Below are 13,798 nucleotides of genomic sequence, written 5' to 3' on the forward strand. Positions count from 1 at the left end.
TCTCATTCACATCCGTCTGTCTGTCTGTCTATCTATCTATCTATCTATCTATCTATCTATCTATCTATCTATCTATCTATCTATCTATCTATCTATCTATCTATCTATCTATCTATCTATCTATCTATCTAATTACTTCACATCCATCCATCCATCCACTTCACATCTATCTATCTATCTATCTATCTATCTATCTATCTATCTATCTATCTATCTATCTATCTATCTATCTATCTATCTATCTATCTATCCCACATCTCTCCATCCACGTCTATTTATCTAAAGAAAAACAAATTAGTCACTGATCTTTCCAACATCTCTTCATTTATCTGCTTGTCTGCCTGTCAGTCTATCTATCCATCCGTCTGTATAATAGAAAAAGAAGCTTCATAAGCCCAAATATAACTTACTCAATGAGGATTTGAGGTTCACTCTAAAATGTGTAGGCAAAAGCTATCACTGAACCAACTATAATGAATAATGAATGCATATGCTATAAAGAAGGCACAAGAACGGAGAGGTTTTCATAGGAAATGTTTTATTAGATTGCAGAGATACATTTTTTAATTCAGGCAAATGTGCAAAGGGTCCAAAACGAATCGATTACATTGCAATCGGTTGTATCATAATCATACCTAAAGAAAACACAATACAAGACAGTTTGCGTTAGGAAAGGTAAGATGTTAGCTTGAAATGTCTTACAAATAATCCTCGCAATGAAAAGATAATCAAATCGTGGTTTAAGATACAAAATCATCTGTGCATTACGTGCAAAATCACACATTATAAAACCTTTTAGGAAGAAATACAGACATTATGAAATTCAATGTCATACAAATATTGTGGACAGATTTTTCTTTTGAATGGAAAAGTTCTTTTAAAGCACTAATTAAATGTTACAAGTGTCAAACGTCTAAAGTGACTGACCTTCTGAAGTCAGCACACGACAAGAGACAAAAGCACTTTGAAATGTTACACAAAGGATTGAAATTCTAAGGACACTTTAAAGAAATCTCTCAGCTGGAAGAAGTCTGGTTAATGAACTCCATCGGTCATCATCCTTCAACTAACACAAATACACATTTCAGACGGCATCACCGTGGGCTAAATCAGAGCTGATTTAATCATCCCGTGTCCATGGGCGCTCCTTCAGGCCCTGCGCTCAGACCAACACAATCAAGCCCTTGCTTTTCATTTCTAAAAAGTCGTATCAGATCTACCCTCTGGCTTTTTGTACAAAATTAGAGAATAAAAGTTTAATTACTAGAAAAATATGATCTCCTCCAATTGACATAATTAGCGATAGAGGTCTTATGAAGATAGAGAAATTTAATTAGACTGGAAACATTTCCTTGTAAGGTGCTTCTCGCTGATTGTTTAAAGAAAAGGTCACATATTAAAATGAGAATTCACACATTCACATGCACGTTATCAAGATGTTTATATGCTATTCAGATGTTCCTATATACAGAAGTGGCCAAAAGTGATGTCCGGGGGCAATATTTAATTAAGACCCTATAAGCTCGATTAAACTATCAAAATCTAAGAAAATGTATATATTTTTTTAAATATTTAAAATATGAAGGAAAACAAAGCACTTAACTTGGTTAAAGGTGCACTATGCAACTTTTTGTCCACTGGAGGGCGCTTATTCTAAACGGCTCGCGAGTACCGGGACTTTTATTATGACGGGACGGGACACATTCAAGTACGCCAGGTAGTACGCCAAAAAACGGCTGGTAGAGACTACACAAGCTTCCTCACGGGTTAGTGACATCACTAACCCTGTAATTTACATAAACCCCGCCCCCGGGAACACAACAAAGGGGGTTAGTTTTTCATGACAGAACATGCTAATCAATAACTTAACTCCACATCAGCTATATCAATTCATCAACCAACCATTCAGAAACATCCTGTTGAGTCTATCCATCATTGTCCGACTTGGGTTTGAACATAAAAGGCTTTCATTGCCTGTCTGCACGAGGTAATCAGAGCCGCTAACACAAGCTCTTGAAGCTCCGCCCCATATGCATTTAAAGGGACACACAAAAACGGCACAATTTTATTCGGCCTAAAAATGTGACAATTTTAACATGCTATAAAAATGATCTGTTGGGTATTTTGAGCTCAAACGTCACATACACACCCTGGGGACATCAGAGACTTATTTTATATCTTGTAAAAAGGGGGCAATCAACTACATCTTCATGGTATTTGTCTGACAAAACGATTTAGCAAAAAAGCAACCAAAATGTAGAGAAAAACAAAAAAGCAAACATCGACCACAATATAATAAATTATATTTTGTTGGTTCTCTCGTTTTTGCACGTGTTCACAATTTCTTTGTATGACAGCCTGGCCAACAATGTGTGTATCCATGCACAATATGGTATGTTTCATTGCGTCATCATAAATAAATCAATTGACTCCAAGCACAACTATGCAATATGCTTGCAAAATCTATAACACATTTCTAATAATATTCAAATAAAGGGTAAAGATCTTAACTCCTAGGACGGACGTCATTTTTGGCCACTACTGTACATGTACGGTAAACAGTTAACGTGACACATACTGTACCAATCCTGATAATGATGCATGTAGATGTGGTCATTCTCTAAATATTAATTAGAATTGCATGAAAGCAAAGACGTTTACCATCTATACTGAGGACAAATTCGCCCTTTTTGATTTTCCATTAAAACATAGCACGGATTTGAGCTACAGCATTCATGGCAACTTCTTAGAAGTTTGACAATACCACCACTGAACTGATACGAAACAGCAGAGCCCAAACTCGACTGTCACCCTTTCCCTAAAGACACGCGCAGACACACACGCCGCCTGGGTCCCGCAGATTTCCAGAGAATTCTTCAGAGAACAGCGATAACGAGCATGAGGAACAGCTTTCATAGGTGCTTTCATCATCGACCGCACCTGGTGGAGCTGGCAGCTGTCTCCCAACCCCCAAAACACACCCAAACTTGAGTGCTACACACACACACACACACACAAAAACAAAACAAACTGTACTCTCTAACTGCACTGTCTTTGTACAGCTAACAACAGCTCTGAAGTGTTCACTGTACGTTTTGTCTACATATCAGAGATCCAATTCTGATTCCTAACTGTGATTCTTTTAGTAATTTTGAGACAGAAAGATGGATGATTGTAAAAATATATATCTATATCTATATAGAATTTCATGTGCAAATTCATCAATCAACACCATTGCTGAGTATTTTCTCCTTAAAATTGCAATGTAACCAATCCCATTAACGTGCAGGGCTAGGCTTTTCTCCAGTGACTTTTTAAATGTTCAATACGTACAAAACTGTCTGAACCGGAGATGGCGAACAGGATCATGGTTTGTGTAATATTAGCAACGCATTATTAGCTGTATGATAAAATAGCCAAGCAAAAGGCTAATCATATCAATTAAGCCCCTTTCACAGAGAGATTCCAGAAAATACACTGATAATCTGTCTGGGCGGGATAGTTTGATTTTGGTTCATTCACACTGCCAGTGATTTTCCGGAATCTGTGCGTGCTTTTACACCATGAACTGTATAAAACAATGGACGTAGTGTCCGTGACATCACCCGTGGGTTTCTGAAGAGCATGTTTAAAGCCTAAAGTGGGCGGAGCCAGCCATCTCCATCTTGGCAGTGTCGACGCGCGTCACTCCCGAATAACCAAAAATGGGCAAAGAAGTGGGATGTACTTGGACTAACAGACAGCAGACAAACGGCTAGTAGTGACAGCAGCAGGAATCCACCTGTCACTCAAGTGGCCACGCCCTTAATTATGCAGATTTTTAAGGCTTAATATAATTCATTCACCTTACTGTTTTAATGAAGGGCAAAGGTAGCTCTATAGACCAAAAACACTTTTTGTACCAGGCTGTATAGTTGGGCATTTTAACATAGGGGGTCTATGGGATTGACTCCCTTTTGGGGTCTGTCTATAAACTGCAGTTATGATGAAGAAACCACACTAGTGCTTTTTTTCTGATTGAATCATAAACTAGCACATCGCATACCATTCAACAATTCACACTGGGTAATTTCCAGGGCTGATCCCAGCGATGGTACTAGGTCTCTATCCCGGAATCAATCCAGGACAGGACGTGTTTGCGTTCACACAGAAGGCAATTAGCAATGAGGGTCAATGCGGTGTGTGAAAGGGGCTTTACCGCTACATGACCGACATTGTAAATACCGACAAATAAAACGCATTACCATTCTGATACATCGACTTGTATTTAAGCCTTAATAATTTAACCTCACTCTTCTTCTGAATCAGTTTCTTGTTCAAACATATATGGCTGAACTAAACCAATATTTCCACTTGTCATCGTGTAGCGTTTACTAGAGTTCACTGAGTGGATCAGAAAGTCCGAGCTGCTGCGACAGAGTGGAGGCGAGGACTAATTTGCATATTCATTAATCCAATTAAGCAAAGATATTTAAAGGGGTACTTCAGCGCTGGGAAGATGAATCTGTATTTAAACTGGGTCATCAATGCAGTAGAAATGTGAAATTATTTTTGAATTTGGTGTCTTCTAGACTGAGAAAAGACAGAAAATGTATTTTTGTCCCATGGGGATGAAAGACTACAATTCCCAGAATGCTTCGCTGCCCCGTGAGGCCATTCCCAACGCTACCAACTTGATTACAGTGACTGAGTTAGAGAAGAGAGAAGACACTACAATTAAAACCTGAACGTGTCTGTTCAATATAATGAGTGAGTCACCGCGCGAGTATCACAGCACTGAGCACTAACTGCAGGAGTGATGAGAGCTGAGGTAATCGCAACTACATTCGCGGCATACATTCACAACGCGAGTTCAGTCTGGCGCGTTTCAGTTCATGCCTTTGCAAGCTTAACTTTCATAGAAATGAATTTGAGAAGTTAAAAGACTTACATTGCTCACCATAGCTCCGTTTAAATGATCCTGTCTGCAAGCTGAGCTCTCCCTGCGAGCTGAGTGTAATCTCCATCCCCCAATTCCGGATTCAAAACATGCGGAAATGGCTCCCTCTGCTGGCTGTAGTCTTTAGCCTCTGGGCAAACATTCCTCCTATGATGCAAAAATCGTCATTTTGCATCATAGGAGGAATTTTTCCAGAAATAAAATGCATAAATCTCTCGTCTCAGGGAGATATGAGGGGGGAAAGCACAATAATTTGAATATTCTCCAGGGTTTCTACTGATACAAAGCCATATGCTAATTGCTGAAGTAACCCTTTAAGTTATTTTCAAACCATTTTTCTTTTTTTTCTTTAAGATGAGTTTTAAGGGATAACATTATTGACTGCAGGGGGACTTTAATCATTTCTTGTTTGCATGGCTTTTAAACTTCCGAAATTTTATGATTTTAAAGTTGTTTTTTTCAATTTTTTTGACAACTTTTAAATAAAAATGGCAGTTACATATATTTCTTGAAATTCTAAATTTCAATTCATTTTAATTAAACTTCCTTATTTTCAAATTTAAATCAGAATTCCCCATCCTGTTTGCTAGTTTCAAATCTGAATGGCTGACCCTAAATGTAATAAAAATTATAATAATAAAGCCATCTTTCCATTACAGATGCAGCACAGGACACTTTACCACAAAAAGCTGTTTTCACAGACCTTTTAAATTAATTCGATTTAAATTGTCATGCACAGCTAACAGAAAATAAGATGCACACTGATCATCATGACAGCAAAGGTGGTTTAAGGTCGCTCTGATGCGTGTTTTGCATATTTAATAACTGTGTCTTCTGAATCTGTGTGGAATGCAAACATTCTAGTATCATTAACGAAAACCAAACCTCCTTATAATGATTCCCGTTAAGGCATTTCTTAAAAAAATAAAAATGGAACTGGTTCTGATTAAGTTCTTGTTTCCTAACCCTATTAGAAACACATTGTTAACTCAATACATGCATCTAAACAATGTGTAGGTCGATATATGAACACAAAACACACACGCACGCTCACACCTGGCCTCGAAAACATCCGTCATCTATCTTCAAATCACTCCATAAGGTCTTTCCCTTTTCCAGCAGATAGCAGATCTCTCTCCTCCTCCCCCTCCTTCTGTCCCTCCATCCCGTCGTCCTCCTCCACTTCCCCTGGGTTAGGCAGGCTGCTGTCCTCCCCCAGAATGTGGCACAGCTCTACCAGCCGCTGCTGCATCTTGGGAATTCCCGAGAGCTGGGTCTCGAGTCTGAGCTTCTCGTCCTGCAGGGAAATACGCGTGGAGGCATCCAACTTTTCAAAGCGCCAGCCGCCCTCGCCGTCAAACTGCAGCAGGTGGGAGTGGTACTTCCTGTAAGCAGAGGAAGTTCAGGTCAGTGGGTGTAATTTGGATTTAAAGTAATGTAAAGATGCTGGTAGAGAAACCTGTGCAGTGTCCTCACATGTTTTTTGTGGGTTTTTTTTACCATGAATTACTGAAAAGTTTTACAGTAAGCATAAAACTGCTGTATTATACACTTCTAAAGTTTAATTATTATTTATTTTATCAACTCCTCTTGTAATACAGGTTTCTTGCTCGTAATTTAGTTTTTGATGACCATTTTTCACCCACTATCCTTGAAATTAAACATGCATTTTAACTACACTACTGTTAAGATGTCTATATGCAAATCATCTCTATTATGATGATTAGCTAATATCTGGGTATTGGCATAATTCGTGGACCAACATGTTCAATTTTTATTCCTGTGATTCAAAGCTGAACCTTAAGCTTATCATTACTTCAGTCTTCACATTTTCAGAAATAATTTCTGATCAAGAAAAAATCCTTATTATTATCAATGATGAAAACATTTTAACTGCTTAATATTTTTTATGGAAACTCTGTTATTTTTTTAAAGGATTATTTGATTAGTATGAAGTTCAAAAGAACATAATTTGAAAGGGAAATCATTATTACACTATTAATGTCTTTACTGTCACTTTTAATCAATTTAATGCATTCTTACTAACTAAAAGCATTCATTTATTTCAATAAAATCTAAATCAAAGCAAACCATGTTAAAGGCTTAATTCACTTCAAAATGAAAATTTCCAGATAATTTACTTACCCCCATGCCACCCAAGATGTTCATGTCTTTCTTTCTTCATTCGAAAAGAAATTACGTTTTTTTTAAATGAAAATATCCAGGATTTTTCTCCATATAATGGACTTGTTGAATTATACTTGTTGAAGGTCCAAGTCAGTGCAGTTTCAAAAGAGGGGCTTCAGAGGCTCTGCACAATCCCAGCTGGGAATAGGAATAGGGTTTTATCTAGCAAAACCATCGGTCACAGGTCCAAAATATATATATATATATATATATATATATATATATATATATATATATATATATATATATATATATATATATATATATATATATATATATATATATATATATATACTTTAACCTAAATTGCTCATCTTGCACTGCTTTGTGACGGTGCCACAGTTTGCGCAATCACGTCGGAAAGGTCACGTTAGGTCGACGTAGGCAGAAGTACCGCCCCATGTTTACAAAGCGCTCGTGCAAAGACTATTACAAACATCCTTTAGCAAAACAAGGTAAAACAACGATGTCGGACGATTTTGAAGTTTGAGGTTAACAAGGTTAACGAGTATATAAAAGTTTATTTTTTTCTTGAAAATGGCAGATGGTTTTGCTAGATAAGATCCTGTTCCTCGACTGGGATTGTGTAGAGCCTCTGAAGCCTTTCGAAGCCCTTTGAAACGGCATTGATTTGGACCTTCAACCGACCGTTCGTAAAGACCGCCCCCTTGAGTTACTGTTGCTATGTCCGACAAGCACCACACACGTTCTCATGCAGTGAAAAACACATCGCAGAGCAAGGAGGATACTAACAACGCACTGAAAGACAAGACAGAGCAGGTTGCTTTTAATATAAAATTAAATCTCAACTCTAAAATTCTGTCATTTTTTTTTAAAGATAAATAAACAATAAATACCGTTTTGTGGCTCTTTAATGTGTGGTAACAGGTTGCTGTAGCGTCTCAGTTAAAGCCGCTCGTGAACCGATTATCTCTTCCTTCTAGTTCATTTATAGTGTCAAATAAACATGAATGAACTTCAGGAGGATTGTTGTTTCAGCCGCGGAAAGATGTCAGTACACACCGCTTTTCAAGTTCATGTCCACCGACGTTAATCTACGAACTCTCTTGACTGCTTCGTCGGACAAAAATTGTGAATTTGGTGGATTATGATTGGTCAGCTTGCCTGTCAATCAAACTCCAGTCGAAGGGTGAACTGATAACCATTATGTGAAGAAAAATCCTGAATTTTTTTTCTTCAAAAACTTAATTTCTTTTCGACTGATGAACGAAAGACTCGAACATCTTGGATGAGATGGGGGTGAGTAAATTATCAGGACCATTTTTATTTTAAAGTGAACTAATCCTTTAATGTGCTCATGTGATTGTGAAGATCTCCTAAAAGACTCAATCACTCACCCTTCCTCCAAACCCTAAAATAAGACTAAAGCCGGGTGCACACTGTGCGCTTTTGGCCACGATTTGGCCATCTGAGACAAATTTAGCAAATCCTAAAAGATTCCTCTGATCCTAGGCTAAAATCTGAAGTCTTTGGTCGTTAGTTTGACATGTTCACCGGCAGCCGATTAATGAGCGCTGCGATCAAATTTTACCTCAGACGAAATTCTGGCAGTGTCAGAAGATTTGGCACTCAATCCTGCAGTGTGACTTCTCCTACGACGACAGTCAAATATCTCGTTTTTCAAGACAAACTATGACCAAAACGAGAGCTAGAGATTTCTTTGTAGCCAGCATTTCAGTCCCGCGTGTAATGCAGCTCACCGTCACCAAACGAGTCATTCATTGATGATATAAAGCTCCGGGTGAGTTTTTTGCACGCGTCCGTTTTTAGCGCGCCTTCACTGACGTGCAGTCTGACATTAATGTCAACTGAGATCTTACAGTGTGACATGGCGATCATGTTCGTACAGTCTGACAAGGGACATTCGCAAAGGATTTTGAAAAATCGCACAGTGTGCAGGACCCATAAGAGAATATTGATAGGCATAGAGCATTATTAGGTTGCTAGTTTTCTGCCATTTCCCTGAATTTTTTTTTCTTTTTCTAGTGCAATCACAGAGACAGGTGTTTTCTCTCAGGACTCCTACTTCTGATTTTTTGCTAGGCATCCGGCACCTTTAACAGCCCATTATTGCAGCTTTGTTGGATAACTAGTCTGGCGAGGGAGTTTTGTGTCGGGAATGCAGAGTATGTCTACACGGTACATCAAAAATTCTACTTCAAAAGAGGAAGAAAAATCCTGTTTTCCATTATATGACCCCTTTAATCTAATGCGTTTATGATTCAATGCTTAGTTCCTGAATTAACATAAACACCCCCCCCCCCCCCCCCCCCCACACACACACACACACACACACAAGCAATAGAGAAACCGCTCTTCATTTTCACACAATTGAAAACCCACCAGAGAGAAGGACGGTGTGTAATAGAGAGAAGTGCAATCCCAGCATCCTTTGCAGCTTCAAAGATTTTGCCCTCCACATCAATACTCACAGCACTCGTGCACTCGTCTAGGAGGGCATATTGAGGCCTGTTAGAGATAAACCACAGATTTATCAGCTTTAAACACACAAGTTGTTGGAGACTTTTTAAACAGACTTAAAAGCAGTAGCTGGCAGTTGAATTGTTTTAAGTTTTTATATTCTGACTTTTCATATTAATAAATATCTGAGTGGTTCTACAATAATCTTCCCTAAAGCAGCTGCTTGCTTCAAATGCAAAATGGGCTGTGTAGATTCCAAAAAACACTGAATCCAGTTAAACACTATAACATTCAGTAATTAAATATTTATCAATTCGGTGGCTTAAATGAAACCAAGCGCAGCTTTCCTACATGTATCATAATTTAGCATCTTCAAAGTGTTATTTTTTCTCTCAGAGAGAGGATATCATTACAACAAATATCTCAAGCAACTGAAAGATCATTACTGGGAAAATACCTAATAATACCCCTGATTCTTAACTTGGATTTAAATAGATGATAGTCCAGGAATAAGTATAGTGTGAAAAATGTGTCTGCCTCAAATCATTTGAAAACCATTGGGGGCTGAAGATAAATGTGTGTTATACTTTAGAGATGCACCGATTGCCATTTTCTTGGCCGATTATGATTTTTTTGTATAGTGTGACCTGCCGATTTTCTGTCTAAGAACTATAATTGACAGCATATACTACAGTAGTAATAGGGTTCAGCTTATGACAAAAAGATTTATGGCTTTGACCTTTTGACCTTTTGCCCGATTGAACTTCCGGGGTCACGGTCATGGAGGGGTTTCCGGTATGATTTATGACGTGACCTTTTGACCTTCCGGGGGGGTTATGGGGATTACGGGTATAATTTATGACGTCCCCTTTGACCTTCCGGGGTTGATGGGGATTACCGGTGTAATATATAATGTTTTTGACAGATGTTTTTATCCTTTGAAGTGGGTATGATATATTTGTGACGGAAAGTTTTTATCCTTTGAAGAGGGTATAATATATGATGTTTTGAAGTCGTTAATAATATATGAAGTCGTTAATAATGATAATATATGTTGTTTTTTATCCTTTGAAGAGGTTATGATATATATTTGTGACGGAAAGTTTTATCCTTTGAAGTTCGGGCTATCAGGACCCTCCTCCACCTCATTCCATATTATCATGTTGTACTGTGAAAAAACTGTCAAGTGTATCTCTCACAAGCATTCTCTTCTTTTCAAATAATATAAACGAAAATCTACCCCACAAAAGTTGAATGTTTATAAAATAGTTTAATAAAAAACAATATTTAAAAAACCCTGAACCAACCATTTCAGTTTTAAATAAAATGGAGTCACAAAAAATTGCAAATTGCATCAAAAAGTGTTTATAGATTCGAAGTAAAAAAAAAAAAAACACACTGCTTATAAAGCAATACAATGTATGAAACGGTTCACACAAAATCATTTAGAGATATTATTTAGCAATATTTAGAGAGTCTGCATCTAACTTTCCACATCTTTTAAAAAATAATTAAATAATTAATTAATTAATATAATTTATAAGCTGTTTTGCTCATGGGTCAAATTTTGATCAGGGGAATACCTGAAACGCACACGCACACACACACACACACACACACACACACACACACACACACACACACACGGTAATTGGTTCTATAAAATTAACTTTTCTCTATTTTAAATGAATAAAAACAAATGTTACTCAAATTATTTGAACACTTTTAGTTATAGTTTTAGCAAAATATAATAATAAATATAAAAATAAATAAATATAAAAATACCTTTAATTTTTAGAGAGTTGAAGAAGATAAAAAGCAAATAGTTTAAGCCAAAACACCCTCCGATCCTCCCAGAGTACTCCACTATGAAATTAATGCTTCAGACCCTCTCTGGACGGGAGGGGTTAGAGCTGAGACTCTGTGCATCATGTCACAGCACATGTTAAATTTGTCTGCCAATGCCTTTCCAGAGCCAATATTTTGTTTGTACTAATTTTCTTTCAAAGTATAATCTTTAAAGTTTAAATGAGATCTAAAGCCAATCTTTAAAGTTTAAATAAAGTCATATGTTCTTTATCTTGCTATAAGACATCCGTATAAGATCTGATGCCACATTGTAGGAATGATTTTCCTTAAATTCAACCTAAAGTATATTCTTACTAAAATCGTGTGTTCAAAAACTTTAGCTTTTTTAAAATATAAAATCTTAGATCTTATTTCTACAAATATTCAAATCAGGTCTTAAACTATTAACCTTGTATGAACCCCATGCTATGAAACACATCGACAAAGTTTGTCATCTGTGGTCAAAGACACAGCATTAGTAACGTTTAATTTTACTCGTCTTATGTCTGAGCACGATCTTTAAATAATAACCGGTCATATCTTATACTACTACTACAATAGTCCAACATTTTATGGTAGCCGTGATCTAGGATTGTAAGTCGCATATGATTTTTATTTTCTTGCATCTTCCAAACTGGTCTTCATCAGTTTGAAAACATACCCCTTACATAAAATATACTATCAGTTATCTACTCAAAATGCATAGAATTTTGAAAATGTAATGCTCATGTATGTTGTTGAGACAGTTTGTCTGTTGGCCAGCATGAACAGACTTTGGGAGAGCGGATGACGCTAGCAGGGAGATTGCCCTTTGACCCCAACGATTTTGCAGGCCCTGCAAGGTAGTCATTCATTTCAGTTGTTATTCACAAAACAGCGCACAGTGAATCTGTAACATTTAAAATTGTGCATAAAAACCTTACTATTAAACTTACATTTTAAGATGGTACATGTCCCATGGATCTATATTTTACTTTTCTTAGTTCTACAAAGTTTCAATATCAATTAAACTCCTAGTTGACAATAATGTTTGCTGCAATGCACACAACTGTAAGATACACTACATATGTAAGATGGCAAAATAAAACACTGTATGACACTAGTTTAAAATTTGAAGAAAAAGTTTACCAAATGCATCTACATATCCGTTGTGTTCTGACACAAAGCCGTTAATTGGTACGTTTTGTTTTATAAAATGTACTTTTCCTATTTCTGCAAAGATTCATGCTACTTTTACTAGCCTGATAAAAATGTAGTTAATACATTGTGAAACAAGACAATCACGCTACCAAATACATTTGATTTTAAGAAAAAGCAATGTTTTAAAATACAACTAAACAAGATTATTTTCTCTTTTGACAAACTATTAGAAAAAATACTTTCTCTGTGATGTTGGAATAGACCTAGGTCTTTTTTAAGTATCACATCAGGCATGTAACAATCATGCAGTGCAATGATCCAGATGAAGCTTCTTATCAAACAAAGACAATTATATTTATCTTTCACTTGTGAATATTTGTACGCTACTATCACACTTACCATTTTTAATTGTCTTTACTATTGCCTTACGCATCCCAATCCAGCTAAGTTATGCGTTATTTCAACTGTTTATGTGTTTTTCCTTTATTATTTTTGGCACAATTGAATCGATATCGATTAAAGCTTATCGGCATTGCTTCTTCCCTATACGGATACAATCCAAACATGTTCTTTGTAGGAATTATGTGGGACACAAAACTCTGCGTAAATTCAAGAGGCCTAGAGTAAGAAAGCAGTGACATTGTATAAGAAAAAGTGTCCGCTTTATTGCCATACGCATCTCCCCCCCCCCCCCCCCCCCCATTGCCTATTCTTAGTCATATGATCAAGATTACTGTTCACATTTTATTTGCCCGGCGGTATTTGTTTTGAGGTAAAGATTCCTATCTGGTCGTTGTCAGTGCAAGTTTGTGCAAATCATTTTAAGCATTTTTACTAAACGTCTGACTAAACTTATTTGTTTTCTTTTGACAAACCTACATTTCAAACGATTCACCTCCAATGTTCCACAACCACAGGGAAAACATTTTGTTTTGCAACACTCCTGAAACCTAATCTTAGTGAATTTTTCTCACCTAGAACACAAAACTTTGTTCATACCAAACAAATATGTTTTACACATGTTGACTATTTAACTATTTTTGTAGGTATCATGACATTTTAGAGGAATTACTAAAAGATTAAAACACCAAGAATCACAATGTTTGTTGATGATGTGATTGTCATATTTAGTTACATTTCAGATGACCGTTTTGTTTGTTGAAATTTTGTTGGCAAAGGCTCTTCTTTGAGCACCATCAACATTATAGGAATAAATGAAAATTAAGAAATGACACGACAGTC

The 13,798-nt window shown here is 36.7% G+C and overlaps 1 protein-coding gene across 1 annotated transcript in view; it reads right to left on the reverse strand.

Annotated features, from left to right (window-relative positions):
• Positions 1–521: 521 nt before the first annotated feature.
• Positions 522–13,798, reverse strand: part of abcd1 (ATP-binding cassette, sub-family D (ALD), member 1) — a 45,358-nt gene continuing 32,081 nt past the window's right edge. The window contains exons 9-10 of the mRNA XM_067414359.1: positions 9,491–9,616; positions 522–6,324 (exon numbers count right to left, since the gene is read on the reverse strand). Of these exons, the coding sequence (XP_067270460.1) occupies positions 6,030–6,324; positions 9,491–9,616 (421 nt within the window). The 3' untranslated portion in view covers positions 522–6,029. The remainder of the gene's footprint in view (positions 6,325–9,490; positions 9,617–13,798) is intronic.

The sequence above is a fragment of the Pseudorasbora parva genome, chromosome 13 (assembly GCF_024679245.1).
Source record: "Pseudorasbora parva isolate DD20220531a chromosome 13, ASM2467924v1, whole genome shotgun sequence".
NCBI lineage: Eukaryota > Metazoa > Chordata > Actinopteri > Cypriniformes > Gobionidae > Pseudorasbora > Pseudorasbora parva.